This window comes from Zalophus californianus, chromosome X, assembly GCF_009762305.2.
Source record: "Zalophus californianus isolate mZalCal1 chromosome X, mZalCal1.pri.v2, whole genome shotgun sequence".
Lineage (NCBI taxonomy): Eukaryota > Metazoa > Chordata > Mammalia > Carnivora > Otariidae > Zalophus > Zalophus californianus.
This window is the reverse complement of record NC_045612.1, coordinates 39,869,910-39,893,789: the sequence shown is the minus strand read 5'-3', so window position 1 is coordinate 39,893,789 and position 23,880 is coordinate 39,869,910. Positions and strand designations below refer to the sequence as shown.

The following is a 23,880-nucleotide window of genomic DNA, read 5'->3' as shown; positions in this document are numbered from 1 at the left end:
CTGGATTGAAGGGAGAGAGCTGACACACACATGGGATCAAGGACACAGTAGCTGTTTCGGTAATAACCAGGGTGATGGATTACTATGAGCATCTGGATCAGAGCCTCTTTGGAAACAGCCAGTTGTCTGCTGGTCCAAGGTTTGTAATAATTCACACCACTTGGGTGAAAGGCTTCTAATGACTACATTCCCTTTCTGGCAATGCAGCCATCCTAGCCTGGGCTACCACTGGTCGGAGTGAGTACATTAAGAATAGCATCTTCAGGGGGCTCAGTCAGTTAAGCATCTGACTCTTGACTTCGGCTCAGGTCTGATCTCAGGGTCATGAGATGGAGCCGTGCGTTGGGCTCTGCGCTGGGCGTGGAGCCTGCTTCAGATTCTCTCCCTCTGCCCCTGTCCGCTCACCCTGCTGCTCACACACTCTCTTAAAAAAATAATAGAATAGCATCTTTTGTTTTCATGGCAACAGTAATGGCCACAATGCAAATGTCTAGAGCTCATAGGTTATGTGTTCTTAAAATTGCGTGGAATAAAATTGCTAGGTTTGAGGAGCTGTGTTTGGTTGCCATGGAGAGAAAAAAGAAAGCCGATGCTCTTAGTTGAAGTAATTTTTTGGAAAATCGTGGTACTGCAACAAGACCATTTTCTGCATAAGGCATCTCCCAGGCTAGAGTTTACTCTAGGACTATGTTCCTAGGAACTTTCTGTGTCTGGGGCCTAGTGATGTTTAGGGTAGAAATGGTCCCATGGGCCTCCTTCTGTTGACTCAGCTTATTGTCAAACAATCAGAATGTTGATAATATCCAGATTTGAGTGTGTGTAAGTATGTATGGACCGTCTCAGTATAACTCAGTTTAAAAACCTAGTGTCTACACAAATGGTTGGCCTAGAATAAAGACCCAGTTGGCAGAGGGGCAGTGGAATGACCATGAATAATGTCTCTGGGAACAGAGCTAGATGCAAAGTTATGGCTGACACCAGGACTTGCAAAAGGCAGGATGACTGAGTCTGACAAAAATTCCTCACAGCTTTCATAGGACTTTGTAAACTGAAATACTGACTTGGTTTTAAGAATCTTGAATCATCGATTCTTAACCTGTACCATCATCCTCGTTATACCAATGCACACAAGTAGATTTTAAGGTAAATAAAATTTGACAAGACCTGGTTTCTGTCTTTTTTTTTTTTTTTTGGTAATTCTTCAAGGTGACAAGGTAGAAAGAGAAGAAACAGGTCTAAGAAATAGCCCTTTGGTTATTGAGAAACCCCTTTCTTCGGTGAATGTATGTTAGTCTCTTAAGGAATATTGCACTGTACTAGGCAAATCGAGAAATGCCAAAAAGGATTGCCTTCCTTAGTATCCAGCTGCTTACAAAGCAGTTGGGAAAAGCAAAAGCATTTATGGAAGAAAATACATAATTGAAGTGGCAGTGACATCCTGGGGAGGTCAAGAGAAGTCTTAGTGAAGTGGGGCTTGCACCCTGAAAGATGGATAAAACCTGATTGCATAGAAAAAAGAGCAAGAACATTCCAGAAACAGAAAGAAGAGGAAGAACATTCCATAAAAAGGCCACCCCTTGTGGCTTCAAGCCTAGGGGCATAACACAATGATAGCAATAATTCACAAATATTACATCGGCAACAGTGTTCATAGCAGAATTGAGTGGGGGAAAGTCTGGAGGTAGGAGAGGAGAAACCATGTAGGAAGTTGTCACCATTCACCCACTCACCCAACCATCCACCCATCCTTCCTTCCAACCGTCCATTTATTCCAACAGGCATGGAGGGTATATTTGATAAGCTGGGCATGAGATAAGAGCTCAGTAGCGAGAAGAGGAAGGAAAGAATTTAAACACTGCAAATGAAGAATAAGAGATGAATTTCGAGTTTTCAAACTTCAGATGACCGTAAGTAGGGTGGTGTGATTAATGGAAACCGAAGTTGGGATGAAGAGCTGTTCTGGAAGAAGGCGAGTTATTAGCATGGCACCTTTGCCATCTACAAGCAGGGCTGTCACTCGTTAGAGTTCCTGCAATTCAGGGACAAAAAGAAGCTTTCTAAATGGGAGGGATTTAAGGTAGGAAATAGAGCTGAGACTAGATACAAGTAGGGTCTGTTGTCAATCTGAGACCTCAGGAATGAAGGAAAGGCTCTTCCCTGCTGATGACCTTATCATCTAACTTAGGGGGGACACCTATTCCATCTCCGGCTCATTACTCCAGTGGTACTTGTAACAAAATGGACATCTGGCATCTGCTTGAAATTTTCCAGGGACTGTGAGCTCATAAGCTCCCAAGGCAGCTCTGTTACCTTTTCAGACAGGTCTGTTAGGAAGTTTTCTTACTAAGTAGGACTGAAATCTACATTGCTCTGTGTAGGTGTACCATGGTATAATTATGATCCTTTTTCCATATGAAAACCCTTAGAAATTGCAAGCAGTGATTATAATCAGCCAAGTCTCTTCGTCTGACACATTTCATGTGCCCGGGTCAGAGCCACACTCCACGAAGGGTCAGTTTCTCAAGTCCCAGACCATCTGATTCCATGACTCACCGGGAAGCCCAGGGAGGCCTTGTTGCCCTGGTAATCCATCAATTCCTTGATCTCCAGGAAGCCCACGAGGTCCAGGAGAGCCCGGCAGCCCAATTCCTGGGGGGCCGGTTGGACCACTGTGGCCCTTTTCACCAGGAAGTCCTGGTAACCCCTTTTCACCTGGGAAGCCCTGTCCACCGTCACCCTAGACAACACAGAAGAAAGAATGAAAGCCCAACTGAAAGATGGATCAGGGGAGGCTTCTGACCATAAGAAAGAGGTAACCAGTGTGGTCATTTGGCTAAAATCCTCGATCCCTCTAGTTTCTCAATCAATTCCTCTGATTTGGTTAATGGGAATGAAGCTAGTCAACCCTCGGAGATTTGATGATGCAAAACCTTCTAGATCAGTGGTGGGGAGGGGGGCAGGAAACAGGAGCAGGGTAACAGTGCTTGGGGGCCCAGAAAGCAGCTGGATTACTTGCGGGGGGCGGGGGGAAGTTACTGAGAAGCTGAAGCATTTTAAGCGATAGGGTCGATAGTTAACGAGCATTTATCAACTGAGACAATGACCCATGCCCAGGGAAAGACTCTCATCTTACCTAAAGGAGAAGCACAGAGCAGAAAGTGTTAGCGGCAGAGGCCAGAAGAGATGCTGGGCACTCTGTTCTGCCCTGTCTCATGGTCTAGTGGCCGTCAGAACCCCCACCCCCAAAGTCAGCCGTGAGGCTTTATAGAGCTCGACACCCAGGAACGATCAACTTACCGGGAGGCCTGGCAGACCTGGCAAACCTGGTATTCCTTCCTTGCCTGGGGCTCCGGTCTCCCCAGGGAGCCCCTGGGGGCCAGGATCACCCTGCTGCCCCGGCACCCCTGATCCTGAACTGAGAGTTGGTTCCCCTTTCTCTCCTTTGGGGCCCGCAGGACCAGGAAGCCCAAATAAACCCTGACAAAGAGAGAAAAGGGCAGAATCAGGAGATGCAGACATGGTAGGACTCTGGCACTTAGCCTAGGTCTGACCTGGAGCAGATCCTCGGGTACCTTTTGGCACTGCTCTGGGCCCTTGAATATGTCATCATCTTGGGTCACAATTGCCCATTTATTTTCTTACCTTTCTCAAAGTTGAAATTTTTGAGGATGGTAACCTTGTCTTAGTTTGATTTTATCTTCAGGGCCCTGGGGCGGTGCTAAGCAAATACAAATGATTTTGTGGAAGGAAGGGATTAAGGGAGGGAGGGATGGAGGGAACATAGGCAGGTCATTGCACAAGGGGACTTTGGACATCATCTGGTCTGACTTTTTCATACTACAGATCCGAACCATGAAGCTTTGTTTTATCCCCATCTCTCTTTCCTGTGTTTTAGAAAAGTGCTTGGGGCAGGAGTAAGGGACCCTGGAGAGCTCCCAGTCCTCCCTCGGGGCCAAAGTTGGGTAAGACTTACTGGAGTCCCTGATGGGCCCTGTGCACCCCCAGAGCCTGGATCTCCTCTGGTTCCTTTAAGGCCTGGAAGGCCTATGAGGCCAGGTGGCCCAGGCAGGCCTGGCTCCCCAGGTGGTCCGGTGTTTGGGACACCACCGTCACAGGCACAAAAGCCCAAGTCCCCTGGGGGAAAAAGAAGACAATGGTTAAACAAAGTGGGCCACCTTTCCAAGAAAAAGGATGATATGACCGTGGTGATCTGTGCCTTGAACAACCCCATGGAGGGAATCAGAAGGCCTGGTAACAGGTATCAGGAAGTACCCTAGCTCTGTAGTGAGGCAAGAAAGGGCTCAGGCTCACATCCTACGTCAAAGCTTGCAATTCCCTTCCTTTTCCCTCCAAATAGTCCTCCTTGGAGCTGAACAACAGAGATGGAACTTGTAAAAAAAAAAAACTTCCAAACCAGCTCCATTAATAAGCAGTGACATGTTAGGAGGCGGCACTGAGAAAGGGGACAAGGAAGTGAGGGCCATTCTGCTTGAGGTCGAGGAGAGCTGCTCATTCTGTGAGAGAAGAGGAAAGATCTCAGATACTTGAAACCCCTCGGCAATCCCCAAACCTCTCCTCGGCCAGCAGTCTCACGTCTTCCTCCACCTTGGCCTGGGCCACAACTAAAATGAATTGATTTATTTGCACTTTAGCATCTGGCCCTCAAGAGCGTGCAACAGAGGAATGACCCAGAGGCCGCAGGATGATGGATGGAGCTGTGCCGCCAAAGGCTGTGCTAATCGGTCAGCCCTTCACCATCAGTGGGGACCCAAGGTTGTTTTCCTGGGGCCTGTTGGCTTTTCTGGAGTGCCAGGTCTTGACCTGTTCAGACTCCTTTCCTTCAGGCTGAAGGTAATGATATGTGACTTCTGGCCTTTGGCCTTGCACACTGGGAAGGGGTGCAGCATGGGCTGGCTAATAGCTGGGGCTGCTGGCCACAGCTTCTGCTGGTGGATGGGGTAGAAAGAGGAAGAGGAGCCCACGAGCCACTTCGTCCCATGTGACCTCAATTGCTAGCCTCAGTCTCCGAGCCCTAAATGTGGAGCACTGCCAAGAATCCTATAATCAAATCCCTGATCAAGCCCCCCAGCTGCTTCTGTTCAGGTTCCCAAAGCTGTGCGTCTACTCATGCCCCAGAAACCTTCTGCAAGGATTTTGGGGGAACACAGAAACCCAAGGCGACAAAAAAATCACCTTTCATTCCTTTGAGGCCTGGGTTTCCTTTTGGACCTCGTTCTCCTCGGAGACCAGGGAAGCCTGGCTCTGCATTCTGTAGGGTTCCAGTCTCAAATGCTGGACCTTCAGGGAAAGGGAAACATCAAAGATAGGCGCATCACACATGACTAAGCACAGCAGCTCGGTTGCTAAGGCCTGTGTCCTTGAGGCTCAGCAACCAAAGCAGAGACAGGGACCCAACGTCTGTGGCAAATCTTCTCCCCTGGTGGCCCTCGTCACTCTACTATGACTTACAGAAGGGCTACTATGTTCCAGGCACCGGACTGGACACTGAGGGGACAGGAATGACCAAGACAGCTTCAGTAAGTCAGCGGTCCTAATGTCTACCCCAGAAAGTGCTCTTGGGACAACAGAGGAAATGGCGTTCCTGGGGTTTAGATGACAACGACACTTCTTGGGGTTTAGGTGACAACGAAACATGCTGAGCCTGTGTCCAGCCTTTCTCTTAGAATCTAGGGTCCCATGCTCAGGTAGAAGACATAAGAAGAATAAACCCTGTCGAGGCTTTGGGCAACTGTCTTGAGGATCCAGGCTTGGCTTCCCATGTCTCAGGCTCCTATCTCCACCCCACTGCAGCCCTGAGGACCAGGGGAAGCTTGAGAGAGCCAACGTTGCTTGTTCACGAGCTGTGAGACCAGAGGTGGAGGGGCTGAGAACAACGGAGGGTGGGATGAAATGATTACACAAACTGGAAGGCATTAGGTAGCGTCTGGGCATCGAGGTGGCCTTAGCTTGCTTGCTCCTTGATGAGGCTCTGACCGTTCTGGTCGCTAACCTCTAGCAGCAAGGCTCTGACTCAGGAGCATCATGTGTCCCGGCTATTTCTCCTGTGAAATGCTCTCTCCCTCAAGAATCACAACTGTTCTGCAGTCCCAATCACACCTGAGTCTCAAGACCAAAGAGGGAAATGAACGACTTACCAGGTGGGCCCGGTAGGCCGGGCAGGCCTGGCAAACCGTCTCTGCCAGGGGGACCAGCTGTCCCAACTGTGGTGCGGCCTGGGTTTCCTCGGTCCCCCTTCAGACCTGGAACTCCTTGGGGCCCTAGGGCACCTGGGATACCTGGAAGGATAAGCCCACACAATAATGCTAATCACATCATCTTATTCTTCCAGGGGTGTTCCAATCAGCGGCATATGCTGGAAACTCCCTCCAAGGGAAGAATTTGGGAGACAATTTGCCCTTCTCTTGCATCAGAGTTAGAAAGGTCCTTAGGAATCATCTAGCCCAACCTCCTAGGAAGTTGAGGCCAAAGGACATGGGGAAACATGGTCAAGGGTGCAGAGCTTTTTGGTGGAGAACCTGAGCAGAAAACCTGGTGTCCAGTCTCCTCCTTTTTGATTTTTCAACCTCGGTGGTGGGATCAGCTGTACCCCTTCCAAGTGGTTGCTTTCAAAGCATAGGGATCCGTCCAGATGCCCATCTCCAAGGAACTTAGACACTTATGCCTTTCAAAGTCCTCTCTGAAGCTTTATATTTGGCTCATCACGGCCTCTGAGAATCTGGCATGGCCTTTCTCTATTCACTACTACAGAATGACAAATGGGTGTGCTCCTCCAATGGTGGGTTCAGTCATGGGCTCCTGGGCCATTTAGTGCCTGAGGTAAGCAGAGAGTGAGGGTCCGGGTACAAAACTCTCCTCTAGGCTTCCGTAAGCCCCTGCTGGCAAGCATCAGCTGGGATGGCAAACCCATAGAAGAGTGATAGGGCTCCAGCAGTCCAACGCCAGCCCCCTCTAGTTGCTGCAAACCCCAAAAGGATTGCCTGTCTAGCAACACCACATCATTCAGGCCAAAGGAAAGCTGCTTGCCCAGGTCCTATCCTCATATACATTAGCCTTGGGCTGGTGGTGGGGGACTTAGTGACTATAGTCTACCTTTCCTTTGACTTTGGCTAGGTATGTACCCAGACCAGACAGGGGTATAGAAGGGGATGCTGGGCACCAGCATGTCTATGTAGGGAGTGGGTTAGTTTGTTTCACCTGGTAAAGCCAGTAAGCCAGGGATGCCAGAAGGGCCAGGCAGGCCCTGGATACCTTCGTCTCCTTTAAGTCCTGGGAGGCCTGGCATCCCGGGGTCTCCAGGATAACCTGGCATTGCGATGAAAAAAAAAAAAAAAGCAGTAAGCAAACCCAGAAGAGGCCTACAAATGCCACAGAATGCCTAAGAAGGGTTGCAAGGAGATGTCCTCAGGGTAGAAGTCTCTTTCTTGCCCTTCACAGGTCTCCCAGATGCTGATGGCCCCGTGTGATCACGGGCTGACTGGAGCTAAGGCCCCACTAGTGTTCAGAACCGGTCTGGCCAGGGCTAACATTCCATGGTAAGATCTGGTAAGTACTAGGAAGGTTCTTCTACTACTGTTAACCTGCTGTCATGCCTCAAGTATCTACCATTTGGGATTAAGGTGTTGAAGTCTACTACTCATGTTATGCCCATAGGTTTCCAGGAAGCCACTGTCAATCATTAACATCCTGGCTTCAATGAGTTTACTGGACAGGGCGTGGGCCAGAGAGGATGAGAGGGGAGAAGTAATTTCAGAGACCGAGGCAGAAGAGGTACAGTAGTAGAAGCCTTTGCTCAAGCAAGCAGTCACTGGAGACACACTGGAGAAGGCAATGGGAACAGGTGGATACTTTCCCACCTCCTATGCGATTGTCAAACCCAAACACACATGGGATCATGCATATGAGACCCCAAGTGTCCCACAGTGTCAGGCTAAAGTCAGCCTAGCTGGGGAGGATATCAATCCTGCCCTAAGCATCATTAGGAGAACAACTTTCAGCAAGTCCAGGCCCAGTCCGACCAAAACCCTAGTCTTGGTGGACCTAACACAAACACAGAGTGTAGGCCTTGGCTTCTTTGCCCGAAGACATTGGAGTTAGCTTCATTCCCCAAGTACAGGACCCATGAGGGGCCCTTGAGGGTGCTGGCTTCAGCAACAATCCAGTGGCTGACAAAGTATCCTCTTAACAATTATAGGGACTCTAGAATGTCACCCCCGGTCCTTTCTTTTTCACTCCAGTCAATGAAAAGTTGCACCTGAGATCACAGCACCATCTGTATCGATGAAAACATCTGGGCCTGGCAGGCCAATGCCACCCTTTTCACCCTGTAAAGATTCAACTGGTTAAACACAAACATTCCCATGACCTTATCACTCAAGCTCTATGTGCCCTCAAAGCCATTCCCTGGGAAAATGAAAGCTTTCTCCTTCTGCAACCCCTGATTCCCAGGGCCAACTAGTGCACAGGTTAATTATGAAGTCCAATAAATTTCAGATGAAGGTAACGCAAAGCATGTCAGGAGTCCGACGCTCAATTTGCAAACCTGTCAAAAATAAGGGATCCCAATTTTATTTTGCAACCTGATTCCTGGATCATCTGCTTCTGGGCCTGGGACATAGATCCCAAGAGAAGACAATGTTGCTGCACCAAAGAGGTGCAAAGGAAGGGGCAGTTTCAACTTTTTTTTCCCACTGTAAGCGGGCCCAGGACTCTGCTACCTTCACTGGCCTCGTTAGTGGATGATTTCAGGCAGAGGAAGTCAAAGGAGTCCTAAGTCCCCCAAAAGGGGGATTCAGGTATCAGAATCAGATACAGTGGCTTATCCCAGTGGGGTGGTGGGAGCTGCCTGCCCCCGGAACAGGTGATAAGGGGATGCATTCTCTGTAGACAACTTAAAAACAATCATAAAACTGGGGCGCCTGGGTGGCTCAGTCGGTTAAGCGTTTGCCTTCGGCTCAGGTCAGGGTCCCGGGGTCCTGGGATCGAGCCCCACATCGGACTCCCTGCTCAGCGGGAAGCCTGCTTCTCCCTCTCCCACTCCCCCTGCTTGTGCTCCCTCTCTCGCTGTGTCTCTCTCTGTCAAATAAATAAATAAAATCTTTAAAAAATCTTAAAACCAAAAATTTGGCAATTCTAAGCAGTGTCAATAGTAGAATATTCCTCCTTGGAGAGATGGATTTGCTCCTGCAGCCCTCCCCCCTACCTCCCCGACTTTAGTCTACCTCTGATCAAGTAGTATCTAAGGAAGGCTCATTGGCTTTGTGTGCTGAAAGTAGGGTTCATGCACTTCATGTGAAAAGAGTAACATTTACAATGTTAAAATAGCGAAAGAATACTTCATCTCATAGGTAGGCATTCACTATGGTCCAGGTGTTTGCGTCCCCCCTGCCCCCGATTCATTCTGACAACCGAATGCCCGAAGTGACGGTGCTAGGAGGTAGGGCCTTTGGGAGGGGATCAGGTCATGAGTGCGGAGCCCCCATGATTGGGACTAGTGCCCTTATAAGAGGAGGCCAAGAGAGCTAGCTTGCCCCTTCCACCATGTGAAGACACAGTGAGAAGTAAGTGACCTGGAAGGGGACCCTCACTCATGCTGGCATCCTGATCTCGGGCTTCCGGCCTCCAGGACTGTGAGGAATAATTTTCTATTTTTTTTTTTTTATAAGCCACCCCGTGTGTGATAGTTTCTTAGAGTGGCCAAATGGACTAAAGCGCATTTATGGGAATTCTTCACCCTTCCACCACCCCAATCCTGGATTTTCACTTCCCAGCAACATTACCTTAATTCCTGGGAATCCATTAAGCCCAGGGAAACCTGAGGACCCCTTCTTGCCCTGTGACAGAAACACAGTTACAACTAGTCAAATGTCTAAGAACATAGGAGGGACTGGTCTTTGGATGAGGCCAGGGCAAATGGCACAGGGATCTTGGCTGGCCTTCCAGGGTATGCATGGATTCTACCCCACTTGGGAGGGCATACAATGTTCCAGAAGGCAATATGGCATGAGGTAGCCAACGCGCCTGTTAGGAGGTATATGGGCCCCAAGGCTAGGGATGGCAAGCAGGCTGGCCTCTCTAGCCCCTGATTACAAAATAAAGAAGTAGGGCCATAGCACGGCACTGGATTGGTCAACGCTGGATACTCAGACAAAAGAAGAGAGCGGCTGAGATTATACCCATCAAAAGGAGGTAGACAATTTGTATTATAAGCAGTGGCTCCCTCTGGACCGGTGGCCATGTTAACTAAAGCAAGGGGGCCTTTTGATTAGGACTTTACATGCGGGCTTTTAGTGATATTAACCAAAATACCTGACTCCCTGGAGGGCCTTGGCGTCCTTCTAAACCCATTGGACCCTGTAAAGAGAATGGAGCCACCTTAGAAAGATTAATAGCCCACACTAGAAAAAGCCAATAGACTTACGTAACAAAGCTTTCCCACTGAGTTCAGGACTTAGCCAGTTCCTAAAATCAGGTAAGAGAATGTCCCTAGACCTGGCTTAATGACTTTTTTCTAAGCACTAATCCATCAGGCTGAATAGTCACACAGAGCATTTTTAAAGAGCAAAATAAATGGAAACATTTTAAGTACTGGGTGGAATTTGGTAGAAAGGCTGGGTGGTATAATACTTAGTCTGCATTAGTTCCAAGTCATGACATTTTTAAATAGATTGTGGGAGGGCCTCTTGTCTCTCACCCCCACTGCATTCTTTGCTGGTGATTATGTCTTTTCAAGACAAGGGAGTAGAGAAAAGTAGAGAAATAAATGGCAGGGTAAAGGGCAAACATTGCTGAACACTCAAAGGATTCTTAACGAGCTTTATGACTAAGCCAAAATCACAGTTCTCTAAATGTTACCTCTTTAAGGCTAAGGTTGGCCAATTGCTTATAGCCTAACACCTAAGTGCCTGAAGCACTTAGAATAACAAAAGCTAACAATTATTTCTCCACTTGAAGAGGGGTTATTACTAGAAATTGTTGACTGCAAATGTCATTTGCTATGTTCTAGACCATCCCAGACTTGTTTCTGTCCTATAAAGATTATACTTGGCCCTCTTCCATTACTACAACATCTGTACCCTAGCCCACGTTCCCCCAGGTTAGAAGGTAGTGAAGGCAAGACAACGCTCACCCCATTATTAGCCCAGATGACAATTCTCTATGACAACAAGGAAAAGAAGTTGGCTGAGGAGCCATTCCTTATTCAAGGGAGCCACTAAGTCAAGAAAATGGGGGCAAAGTGAAAAGGAGGAGGTCTCAGGGACCTGGCAGAGGGCCGAGGAAGAAAAATAAGAGAAGCTTCGGTGGCCATCAAGTTATACAACATAAAGATGCGAACAGGCCAAAAAATGGACCCGATGGACCGGATAACCTGACAGACCCGGGCAAGCAACATTCCAGGTTCATACCCTAGGTCCTGGCAAACCAGGGATTCCCTTTTCTCCCTTTTCTCCAGCAGTTCCAAATCCCTAGAGGAAAAAAAAAAAAAAAAAAAGAAACCACAAGTTATAACATCCATTTCCTGATAGGTCTCCTGGCTCCAACCAAAGTAGGGAGCTAACTTCGAATCAAGGCCATTGCCATTGCCATTGCCATTGGGGAGGCTCACCATGCTGAGTCTTTTGTCACTGCCTGAGAAGCCCATAGGGCCTTCGAAGAGTTTGGACCATTCATTCAAGGTTCCCTCTTGGTTTTAGAAGTAATGTCTTGTCCCCCTGGACATGATTGCATGTCTTCACAGCTACATGGACTAACAGCATAGAAATGATTAGATATCTGACTTCATTGGTTTGACAGATGGCGAGACTAATACTCAGAACAGTACAGCACCTTGTATGGGTTACAGAATGGATGAGCCAGCCAGGTCTTCAAACTTCCATTCCAGGACCTTTTGTATGAGAAACAGGCTGTTTTCTACCACCTAGGAGCTCGTTTCTTTGACCCATAAATGGAGAACTGTGTTAATCCTTGGGAGTCAATACTGGTGGGAAGAACTTTTGCCATTTGAAGTCATGATGGCTGCATCATCCTCTTCGATGGGAAGGATTATTTCTATCTAGGTGTGATCTAGACCCCTGCGGGCCCTAGCAGTACTCCAAAGGGCACTATGAGACGGTCTTCAACCCCTCTTGCCCTGATCAAAGGAGGTGAGGGCTTGCAGCCATGGACATGACTTGGGGACTCTCTAGGGACAAGCAGAAATTCAAAAAACAGTGGGTGAGAAAGTTTCCTTCCCTCTGGGTCCAAGGCAAGCACATTCTGGGCCCTTGAAGTACAGAAGAGTTCACTACCAAAGTGGATAACGTCTTTCATGGCCATTTTGTTGTTATTGTTTAAACGTGGAATTTCTGGAGCATAGGTTTTGGCAAACAACATTTAGGCCTATTGTAAGAGTGAAGGAGGCAGGGGCGCTTTCTTGAATGTAAGCTTGTGAAACACAGTAAATGTTGTGGCATGTCTCCTGTCATCTCTTCCTCTTATATACTCAGAGCATTCCCATGGGTACTGAAAGCTGGCTGAATAGCCCTTAGCTTTCTAGGCCCAAGTGGGGTTTTTTGGTTGTTGTTATTGTTTTTAATGTAGGGCTTTTTTGTGTGTGTGGCTTTTTTTGTGTGGGGTGGAGGGTGGAGTGTGCATCTGTGAAGGGTCTAGTTCAAAGCTGACTTTGGTTCCTACTTGTCTTTCTTTTCTTCTCCATCTCTAGTTCTGTGGCACATGGCTCAGACCTCATGCTGAATAGGATTTCTATTTGAAAGGGTCAAGTTGAACACAAACTTATTTGAAATCGTAGTGCTGCATCTCAAATTGGAAACCAAGGCATGCTGCTGCCCGATGGAACACGTCTCCGGGCCTCCGAAGCCAAGCACCGTGACCTGTCCACGGAAGCTGTGGCAGCCCGCACTGCCCCAGACTCTGAACAGCACTAAGATGGGTCATGTAGGAGAGTTGGTAAGCAGGAGGTCTATACCACACTCTCTTCCATCGCCTCCAAGACACGCTACTGCACGCTACACCATACAAGGTCATCCCATACATCCTTGTTGAATTCAATAGAATGACTCAGAGAACAAAGCAAAAGGTGAAGCGTATCCAGGAACTCTCTCATGCTTAGAGCACTAGCTCAGTCGTTCCTAGGCCTACTGGCTAGGGCCCTGGTCTCCTGCTATTTTTGGTTCAAGGATATTAGTAGTTCTGCAAAAACTCAACTTCAGTCACGTGGCCAGGAGTAAGGTGGGGGAGGTAACATAGTCACTGAGACAGGGGTGAGGCGGGTGGTACGAGGAGCAGGCGAGCCTCGAAAACTAGGCTGGAGCTAGGGGGTGTCAGCCCCGTGGCCCAGTCCTCAGAGGCATGCTCGTCCGAGAGGCAGGCCACCTTGCAGCCACCCTCTGCTCAAGCTTCTCCCCCCCCACCCCAAGCAGGCTCCCCATGGCCCCAGCCGAGCCAGCAGAGATGGCTAGACCCACCTGCACAACTAAGGCAGTTTCTCGAACTGGGAAAAGGGGGAGTGAGGCCACAGGGGAGCCTGGATGGGGCTCAATCTCACGACCCTAAGATTGCGACCCTGAGCTGAAACCAAGAGTCAGACGCTTAACTGAGTCACCCAGGTGCCCCGTAACTATGTTTTTAAAAAGTTCTTATCTCTTAGAAATACTGAAGTCTTTTATGTTGAAATAAGTCTGTTATTTGCTTCAGCGTTTCCTTCGGCCAAAAACGCTCTTCCTGATCCTCGTGGGACTTGCTTCTTCATAATGTGCACTTCCTCAGAGAGGCCCTTCATGACCGCTCTGCCCAAAGTAGCCCACCCTATTCTCACGCCACACTCCATCACTTTACCCTTTCTTTAACCTTCTATGTATCACTTATTATGATAAGAACTTGTTCTTGATTCATTTGTTTACTTGTTTTTGTCTCCTTCCCTCACTCCCCCATTAGAATGAACTCTCCTCAAGGACAAGAACTTTTACTTCTTTGACTGTTATTTACTGTTGTCCAGCAGAATGCCTGGCCCCTAGGCACCCTCAAAATGTGTATGTTGAGTGAAAGACGCTAAGATACAAGGGCAGATAGGAGAGTGAAGATAGGATTACTAAGATTAACTACCATTTACTGAACAACTGATACATGCCAGGCACGTACGAAGTCCTTTCCATTCATATTATCTCATTTAATCCTCATAACCATGCCATTATCACCCCCCCCCCTTTTTGGAGGGAAACTGGAACTCAGGAAGCTTAAGAAACTTGTCCAAGGTCACATAGCTAGAAATCAGTGAAATCAGAAGTCAAGCCTAGGTCTGTTTTAATTCTAGAACTTGAGCTACTAACTGCTAAGATATATAGCCTCATGAAGAGCCATGCTAATATCCCCATGGGTTCGAGAAACATGAACATTTCCTTAAATGTTTTCCAGTAATGAAGATTGGTAGAATGCTCTCCAATAACCACAGGAAGAGGTCTTCCTGTTAGTCTTCTATTGCTATAGCTTTTGTCCCAGCAGGTCCTTGAATACATGTTGACCCAACAGGGAGACTTACCGGGAGACCTGGAGGGCCACTTATTCCTGGGAAACCCGGAAGCCCTGGTTCACCCTGGAAAATGAGCCAAAAATTAGTGAGTAGCAGCAGGAAACAGTAAACATAGAGGATATGGCTCCTGTGAGCTGCTTGGGCTGGGCAGTGGGCAACCAAGGGGGTATCCTGTGGTATAAATTCCCCAGGAGCCCCAACTAATACCTGCACCAAGATATCAGTTTGGGGAGCCCTTGTGGTATAGGAAGGACCAAGGCCCATGGCAGGGAATGAAAACTGTCTAAAACAGAATCTCAAATGTTGAAGCTAATTGGGAGACAGAAAAGATGATCATCTGCTGTCTTTCTAGTGGAAGAAGCCATTCAGTGTGATTTCCTGTTGCAAATTCCAGGCTGCAAAGAAATCAACAGTTTGGGGAAAAGAGTAACAATTACAGTTTGGATGGGGACCCATAACACTGTAATCTGTCCTTCTCCGATATGCTAATTTACCTAGTTGTGCCATGGAAGGGCTCCCTAAGGTTTGGGAATGATCAAGGAGGCAGGCAATCTTTCATATGCTCCCAAACTGTTCCCAAATTAATGATTGCTTTCTGTAAACCTGAAGAGGACCTGGAGCTGTTGCTTCCACAAAGACAAAATTGAAGACATGGGAGTAAACACCTTCCCCCGCCTGGGTCCCTTGACCATAGGCACAGAATCACAACACTTAAGGGAACCCTAGAAAGGAAGGGAATGCAGGTTACTAAAGATATCTACCCACCTTAACAGCATACAGGCATTCGAGTATTACCAGGTGTATACTCACTCACATTGAAACAGAGAATGTAACATATCTCAGTTAAACAGGTCTACAGCTTCAGCCACGGTAGTTCATATCAGGTGAATCAGGGCATCTACTGCCACTTGGTGACAGTATGCCCTATTTGTAGGGTCAAATTTTGAGGGCAAATAACTTCTTTAAAAAGATAACTTAGGGGTGCCTGGGTGGCTCAGTCGTTAAGCATCTGCCTTGGGCTCAGGTCATGATCCTAGGGTTCTGGGCTCGAGCCCCGCATCGGGCTCCCTGCTCTGCGGCAAGCCTGCTTCTCCTTCTCCCACTCCCCCTGCTTGTGTTCCCTCTCTTGCTGTGTCTCTCTCTGTCAAATAAATAAATAAAATCTTAAAAAAAAATAAAAAGATAACTTAAAAGCAACCATGTATACCATATGTGTTCTGTCACAAAGTGCTTTGGGGACAACATAAGTATTGAGAGGGAATAAGTTAGGAGGGAAAAAACCCAACTACTTAATACTTGTTTTAAGTTATTCAGGATCTTGATAATTGAATTTGAAAAACCAAAACACAGAAAATAGGACAAATGCCCAGAAGCCCAGGCACACTCCTATCCACGCACCCAAACAGGGACTTTTTAGAAGTTTTTCAGAGGGGACAGCACAAAGAAGGTTTTACCCTCACTTCCAAACAAAAAAGCATGATCCAGAACCCTCTATCTTTCCAGGAGAGTCTGGTTATTAGAGTTGAACTTTGGTATTAATAGGAAAAGGGTGGTTAGCATTTCCTAGGCTTAAATGTTCACTACCTTGGATCCTTTCTTCCCTTTGGGAAATCCCATAAATTCCAGCTCCCCGGTAGATGGTGGGGGTCCTGCAGGGCCTGGGAGGCCAACATCTCCCTGTAAGATCAAAGGGAATGTTAAGCAAAGCAGAAAGGTTTGTCCTCTGGATGTCATTCACAAATAAACTGTCCATTCCTTTGGCCTCTTTACCCTCACCCTTGCCTCAGCGAGGAAGCAAAACTCTCGGTACCAAGGGGCTGGGAAGAGTTATAAGCCTGGCCAAATGCATTTTGTACCAGCACTGCAGAGGGAAAAAGCAAGATTGGTGAAAGGAAACCACAGGTTCGCGGTTGCCAGGGTCATGCATCAAAGGGTGTTGAGAAGAGAGCAAAAAAGGCTTTTGAGCAAGGAGAATGGCCACTTCTTGGCAATGGCGATCAGACTCTGATTGGCCCAGTCCTTGCCAAGAGCAAAGGCAGAGGCAGTGATGTCTGTGTTGGAACACCGGAGGTTGGATTTGCTCCTTGGAGGCAGTGCGATCTACAAAATGCAGCCGTGCAGGGTGGAGAGGGCAAGCTCCCAGGCTTCCTCGAGCCTCCCAAAATCACTGTACGGTTTGTGCAGATGGAAACAGGGGACGAGGGAAGGGAAGTAAAAGAGAATGGTGAGAGGTTGAGGAGGAGAGAGGAGAAGGAGGAGGAGGCAGAAGAGGAAGGACAGAGGGAAGAGGAGAAGCAAAGGAGAGGAAAGAAAAGGTGACACAATATACAGAACATCAGGGAAATACCCAGGTGGGAGGAGGAGGGAATTGATTTCAACAGAGTATGTTGGTAAGACACGCACATTTCACAGGTCAGAAGCAGGGAGACTACATACAGTATTTGGAAGGAAAAAGACCCCAGGAGCCGACGTGTGGCGTGTGTACACGCAGCCCCTCCAGGGATCCCACCACACGACCCACGTGGAGTGGGAAGTGCTCATTTCCCAAGGCAAAGATCCAAGTGCCCTTAAAATGAGCAAGCACAGGTGTGCAGCCAGAGATGGTGCTGGGAGCACATGGAAGGCAGATTGTATTTTCCAAAATCTATTTACCTTGACTCCTTTCTCTCCTTGGAAACCTAACCCCATATTCCCCTGGGGCACAGGGTTGCAGGGAGGAAAAACAAAATCAATTACTAAGCAAGCTCCAGGAACTTAAATTGGAATGCAGTATTTTACCAGGAAGTGTGTTTAACCAAACCAGAGTCTCTCTGGGGAAACTAGAACACTTAGTGGTAGGAGGCCAAGTGCCCTAAGACAGAGTATACTTACATCAGGACCAGGGAAGCCGGGGGGGCCTGGAGGACCCTGTATTAAAAATGAAAGGAACATGCACTTGTTAGTTTCAGACAAAAAGAACCTGGGCGTATGGAGAGTCCCTGGAGATGAGTCTCCCAACCCCTCAGTATAGTCTGGCTTTAGCACTGCAGATTCTAGCTCCCTCTCCCATGGTGCCCCACCCCGTTTTTTAAAATCTCCTTTGAAATCTCCCCAATTGACCTGATAACCATGTTCATGCTAAGGTGGTAAAGATTCATGCATCATTCCTCCCAAAAGGCTACACATTTAAAAAATACTGGCCCTGGGGAAAGCTAAACCAAAGTAATCAGTGGTGAGACTTCATGCACCAGAGAGAGAACATTCTGGAAAGGCGCCTTTCCCAGAACCACGTGGAGATAACTGACTATGTTCTTTCCATACCGGTGAGGGCAAATATGTTTGGTATCCAAAAGACAGGTAGGTAGGTAGCCCTGTCCAAGGTGGAGTGTGGAGGATTTCGAAGTTGCTTCTGTGTTCAGGGTGGGTGATCATGGTGAAGGTGTGATTAATTAGCAGGGTCCGTCATGGGCGAGGGGGGTAGAAGGTGGAAATAGGTGTGCCAGGCGCTGCCATCCCTGAGCACAGAGTCAGAAAGACTCTGACAAAGACAACAATCAGCTCCTTATAAGAGCAGGCTTCACTTGACTCCTCCAAGAATGGAGGTTGCCTTTTTCCACTAGGAGAGCCTACACAGGCTTATATTTAATCGGTGGCCCTGCTGGGAAAGGATTCATGGGAATACTGTGATCATGTGGTCGATTTAGGTCGGTCTTACTTGCAATCCTGGTGGCCCCATGAGTCCTACAGCTCCTGGGGACCCGGGTGCTCCTGGTGGGCCCTAGAGAGGCAAGTTTTTACGAAGGTCAGAAAAAAAGAGTTTCTCAAGAAAATTGGAAATACACGTCTGCAAGAGGGGCAAAAGAATGTTCATAGCAACTTTATTCATAGTAGCAAACAATTGGAAATTTCCCAGGTGTCCACTGATACAAGGACTGATAAATAACTGATACATCTACACAGTGGAATAAATACTGAACAATAAAAAGTAACAACCTACTGATAAGTTATAATGTGGATGAATCCTGAAAGCATTGTGCGAAGTGAAAGAAGCCAGATCCCCAAAGGCTACATATTATATTATTTCCTTTATAAAAAGTTCTAGAATGGGAAAAACTGAACTATGATGGCGAGAAATCTGCACAGTGGTTTCCTTTGGGTGGGGGCAGGGATTGACTGGGAAGGGGCAGAAGGGAAATTTCTGAGGCGATGAGAATGTTCTATACCTTAAGATGGGTTTGGGTTACATAGGAGTATGTCTTTGTCAAAACTCAGGAAATGTTCCATTTAAGATTTGTTTATTTCATTGCACGTAATTTTTACATTAAAAGAAAAACTGCAAAGACATATTGAAGTCTAGCTAATGATAGACATGCTGTAGTATTTAGAGGTAAGAGTACTACTGTCTGCAGTTTACTTCAAAATGCATCAACGATAAGATGGATTGATGGATGGATAGAGATGGATAGATGGATAGAAGTGGGATAAAGCAAGCATAGTAAAATATTAATGGTATAGGTGTTCACAGCAAAATTCATTCCCCTTTGCTCTAATATTTGAAATTTTTTTATATTAAAGTGATATAAAAAACAAAAACTTCAAAAGAAAGTAAAACACTTATATTAACATCAAATAAAGAAGACTCTGGGACAAAGAATATTACTAGAGATGAAGAGGGGGCATTTTGTCATGATAAACTAAGTCAATTCATCAAGAACACATAACAGTCTTAGATGTATATGCATCTAATAGCGTAGCTTCAAAATACACAAAACAGAATTGCAAGGAGAAATAAACAAATCCACAACTAGAGTTGGAGAATTTTAACATCCCTCCCTCAGTAATTAAGAGAACAACTAGATTTTTTAAAAAATCAGTAAAGACACAAAGATCTAAACAACACTGTCAACTTACCTTGACCCGATGGACATTTTTTAGATCACTATACCCCAAAGCAGCTGAAAACATATTCTCTTTAAGAGCATACGGCACATTCACCGAGACCGTTTCGTATGCTGAGCCATGAAACAAACCTCAACAGATTTAAAAGGTTTGAAACGCTACAGAGTGTTCACCCACACTGCACTGAGATCAAAGTAGAAACCAACCACATAAAGATGGCTGGGCAGCTGCCAAATATCGGGAAATTAAACAACGCACATTTCCGTGGGTCAAAGAGAAACGCAGAAGAAGAATGAGAAACTATTTGAAACTGAATTGCTAAGGACAGTATTACAAGCAAGACAATAAAATCTGAAAAGAAAGACGGTTATGGGGAAAGGGATGGCCCAGTGAAAATGGGGGGACAGTAATGAGGTGATAGGTAAGGGATGGAGAGGCTAAGCAAAGTCACAAGAAAGTAGGGGTTCAGAGGGTCCCCAGGAAACAGAACCCTGCTTTGACAAAATAACCTGGGGTCCCCTTACTGATCACAAATCTCTTATTCAGCCACCAAACCATCCTCCCTCGATCTAAATGATTTTTTTTTGTCATGCCTGCGAATACTGTCGATGAACACTTGTACCTTTGTGGGCAGAGCAATGACTCCCTAGGAGAAGCTAGGCAGCCAACAACGTGGGTGTGATTCTGCAAATGTAGTTAACACTCCAACTAAGCCAGTGTTGCCTGGTGAAGGGGACCCTTATGCCCTTGGTCTTCACTCACCTCTGTTTGCGTGCATGCTTGCACGCAGCCTGTTTCTTGCCTACCTCTTCCCACATGGCTCTCTCTGTTTAGAAAGCTTCCTCCCATTGCGGGCCAGCCCAAACATCACCCGCAGTTCTCAGAGGTTACCTTCTCCATCTTAGATAGAAAGTCTCCCATGATGTAGCTTTAGGTGGACAGCATCTCTTCCTCCAAGTTGGTGAGGAATTCGTATGCCACAGTCCTACTAGTTTTTCACATCTTGGGGTGTGTGTGTTGGGGTATGGGGTGGGCAGAGACCCTGACTACACTGTCTCGGGGATCACTCATAGCACCTTGCGGCTAGTAGGAGCTCAATAGTGGTTCTGGAACGAAAGATGAAAGGCAGGAACCCTGACATAGGAAAGAAGGAAGAAAGAAGGGGCTTTTCCGAAGCCACTTTAAAGGAAAGCAACAACGAAGTGGCAACCCAAGGAAATAGAAAGTTCTTACTTTTTTAAAGATTTTATTTTTTTATTTGAGAGAGAGAGAGAACAAGCACGGGGGAGCAGAGGGAGAGGGAGAAGCAGACTCCCCGCGGAGCAGGGAGCCCGATGCAGGGTTCGATCCCAGGACTCTGGGATCATGACCTGAGCTGAAGGCAGACACTTCACGGACTCACCCACCCAGGTGCCCCAGAAAGTTTTTATTAATACAACTCACGGCCTTGCACGGACTCCCAAATATTAGGAGTCTCTCAAAGGAATTTCTAGACAGAACAGCTTTCACAGAAGAGTGTTCTTTTTTGTTTTAACCCGCAGCATTCTGAACACACAGAGAACAGTTAGTAGACACTTGCCGAATGAAAGGCGAAATTCTTTCCGAATGCATCGCAGGGAGTAGGAAGGTCCCTGGCCTAAGGGTCCGAAAGGCTACCTCCTGTGCAACTTGAGGGGGACAGCCGACCCTCTCAGAACTTTCTCACCCGGAAAATATCAACAGTGTGACCCGCTCTACCTCAACTGTCGGGATTTTCCTTGAGAAAGTCTACAAAGACCTTCGAACGCCGTAGCGAGGAGGAATGCAAAAGGACCCGCAGCGACTGCCAACCAAACATTGGGCGCTCCACCCAGAAATGACAACTTACAGTTATTCCATCCAGTCCAGGCAGCCCAGGCTCCCCCTGAGAAACAGACAAAGGCAGGACACGGGAGAGATTAATTAAGCCTGCACTATTATTTCATAGATAACGGACCTATGCTTTACGGGCAGAAAAACGCATTGCTGATGCTCGGGCCTCCTCTGTCAAGGTCTTGTGTTTTAAATAATGCATGAATTGGGCCTATTCAACCACTTACTTTTTTTTTTCCTATGAAAAATCTGGACTCTAGAAGACACATATTATAGCCTTGGTTGAACGGGATTTCATATTTTACTTGGAGTAATTAATTTTCACCTTTGCTAGGAACTCATCAATTAGAAACTGCTTCTGTGGGCTGGTGATTCTCCTGCTCTTTTTGGAAGAAAGCGAAGCTACCTTCCCGTGTGCCTTCATCCCCAGAGAATCTGTGCCCTTATGAATACAATGCAAATCAGACATTTCAAGGGAGAATCAACAGAGCATACAGTCTCTGATTACGTTTTAATTACTTTGCAGCATCTTAAGTCACTGTATGAATCTGTAATATAACCATCTTGTGGAAATTGCTGTGTTCCACTGGGTCCAGGGTCTCCGTGATTTTTGGCAAAGCCGTTTCATCAATGTTTGCTATGACAATGGCTATACTTTGACACCTGCTAGTCTAACCCCGTTTGGTCAAAAAAAATCAGCTCTCTGCAGCATGGGAAGAGCACTGCCTGGGTTTTAGCTCTTCGGTAAACCGGCTATGTGAGTCTGAGCAAGGCACATAGCCTCAGTGTACCTCAGTTTTTCTATCTGTAAAATGAGCAACATGAAGCCATCGGCTACCAGGGGGACGATGAGCTCACCTCCCACTCTGCAAGGGAATAGAGTCAATCATTTGGGCACCAGAATTTCCAGGTTAGCATACACCAAGAGTACAGTCACAAGAATACAGAAGGTTCTTGTCAATTCTAGGAAGAGATGAAAGTTTCCAGCCAGCTGCAGAGTTGATGGGCAATTTTTGCAGACAGCCAGGGGCCCTGCGAGGGTAATGGGCTGGTGTGCAGGTACAGGAAAGGGCGGGGCCATCATCTTGGGCCGGTGGCCATGCCGAGATGGGCAGAGACATAACATGGCTTTATACCAAGGTATGCAGACATCAAGGATTGTAGGGTAGACAAAAGGTATCTGCCTCCTGGAAATGTCTTGGCTTGTCAAAGAAAATGATACCCAGGCAAACTGTTTGTTTGCTGATCTGTCTCCTATTTTTGGTCTAGATCCTATAAAGCAAATCTCTTTGACAGTACGGTTGCAAACATTTCTGTCAGTGTTTCCATCACAAAAAAAGCTCCGGATCCCTTTTAAATCTAGCTTGGTCTGCTCCTTAAATAGAGACACAGATGCTAGTTCTGGAAATGTTTTATTGGAGCTGGGGCCCAATCCTGGGGAACCCAACTTATAGCCAGCCTACTTAGCTGTCTGCCTTAGGGGCTCTTACCTTCATTCCTTTGAAAGGACCTTGGGTGAGGACAGGTTCACCTTTAAAGCCTTTCTGACCAGGAAGCCCCTGAGTAAAATAAGAAACACTTGTGAAGAAATGCGCACACACAGAGAGAATTTTGTCAACAGTATGATCTGATCACACAGAGGACACAACAGTGAGATTCTGGAACTATGTGGTTTGTTCTATGGCTGTGCTAAGGGGCAAAGTACATCCCCCAAACAGGTGCTGAGTCTCAAGATATATGCCTGCTTCCCCATCTCCCCAGTCAGGAGTCTGTAAAGGGATGAGAAAGTAGGAGACTTCGACTCTGTTCAGAACACTGATCTGAACATCCACATATAACACACATGTTCATAAGCCTACTGCTCATCTGCTCCACCCCTCACAGGTATGTCCCTGACACGGCCTCTGGCTAGGACAGAGCTTAGAGAACTTCGGTAAAGAGCCAGATAGTAAAGAATTTAGACTTTGTGGGCCATATTTGGGCTCTGTCTTGTATTCTTCTCTCATTCTACACAAACTTTTAAAAATATCAAACCAAGCCTCAGTCATGGGTCACACCGGCCAGTCTGCGGCCCTCCAGGTTGGGAGATATTTACAAAACCATCTCCATCCTGTGATTCTGCCACAAAATCTCAGCTTCAACGCCTGTCTAAGAGGCTTGGTGTGTCTCACTGTTAACATGGAGAACAGTTCAAAGTACGCCGAACCTGACTACCAACCAGACTTTTTACTGTCCCCCTAATGTCTGCTAAAGTGTGTCCTCCTGGGGAAAGTCAATGTCCCTATATCTAAGGGGAAGTCAGGATTAGTATTGGAGGTAGGACTAAGCTTTGGGGACTGAAGAGTTGGCTGAAGTATGGATTCCTCGAGCTCAAGGATCATAGGTGTGATAGAAGAACAGTGGGTCCCCGAAGCACCTTCTTTCCAGACGCTTCCTGTTTCCCCTTATACTTATGGCCGCTCCTTTCATCAAAGAGGCTTGACAGAATATCCACTCAAGATTCAGCAGCGTTAGTAAGGGTTCAGCTTAGTAAAATCTATGCCCAAGTTCCTATTTAGGCTTAAGGGGAGGCTTAGGGACAGGATTAGGTTTTACCCTTGTCCTTTTGG

The 23,880-nt window shown here is 47.0% G+C and overlaps 1 protein-coding gene across 5 annotated transcripts in view; it reads right to left on the bottom strand.

Annotated features, from left to right (window-relative positions):
- COL4A6 (collagen type IV alpha 6 chain) overlaps positions 1-23,880 on the bottom strand; it is a 268,983-nt gene that overhangs the window by 27,348 nt on the left and 217,755 nt on the right. For all 5 annotated transcript variants that reach the window (XM_027609383.1, XM_027609384.1, XM_027609386.1 and 2 more), the window contains 17 exons: positions 22,762-22,830; positions 21,288-21,323; positions 18,237-18,299; positions 17,414-17,449; positions 17,195-17,236; positions 16,127-16,219; positions 14,552-14,605; positions 11,424-11,483; positions 10,327-10,371; positions 9,798-9,851; positions 8,273-8,342; positions 7,216-7,323; positions 6,156-6,296; positions 5,194-5,298; positions 3,974-4,134; positions 3,298-3,477; positions 2,554-2,737 (listed from right to left, as the gene is read on the bottom strand). In XM_027609383.1, the coding sequence (XP_027465184.1) occupies positions 2,554-2,737; positions 3,298-3,477; positions 3,974-4,134; positions 5,194-5,298; positions 6,156-6,296; positions 7,216-7,323; positions 8,273-8,342; positions 9,798-9,851; positions 10,327-10,371; positions 11,424-11,483; positions 14,552-14,605; positions 16,127-16,219; positions 17,195-17,236; positions 17,414-17,449; positions 18,237-18,299; positions 21,288-21,323; positions 22,762-22,830 (1,501 nt within the window). The remainder of the gene's footprint in view (positions 1-2,553; positions 2,738-3,297; positions 3,478-3,973; positions 4,135-5,193; positions 5,299-6,155; positions 6,297-7,215; positions 7,324-8,272; positions 8,343-9,797; positions 9,852-10,326; positions 10,372-11,423; positions 11,484-14,551; positions 14,606-16,126; positions 16,220-17,194; positions 17,237-17,413; positions 17,450-18,236; positions 18,300-21,287; positions 21,324-22,761; positions 22,831-23,880) is intronic.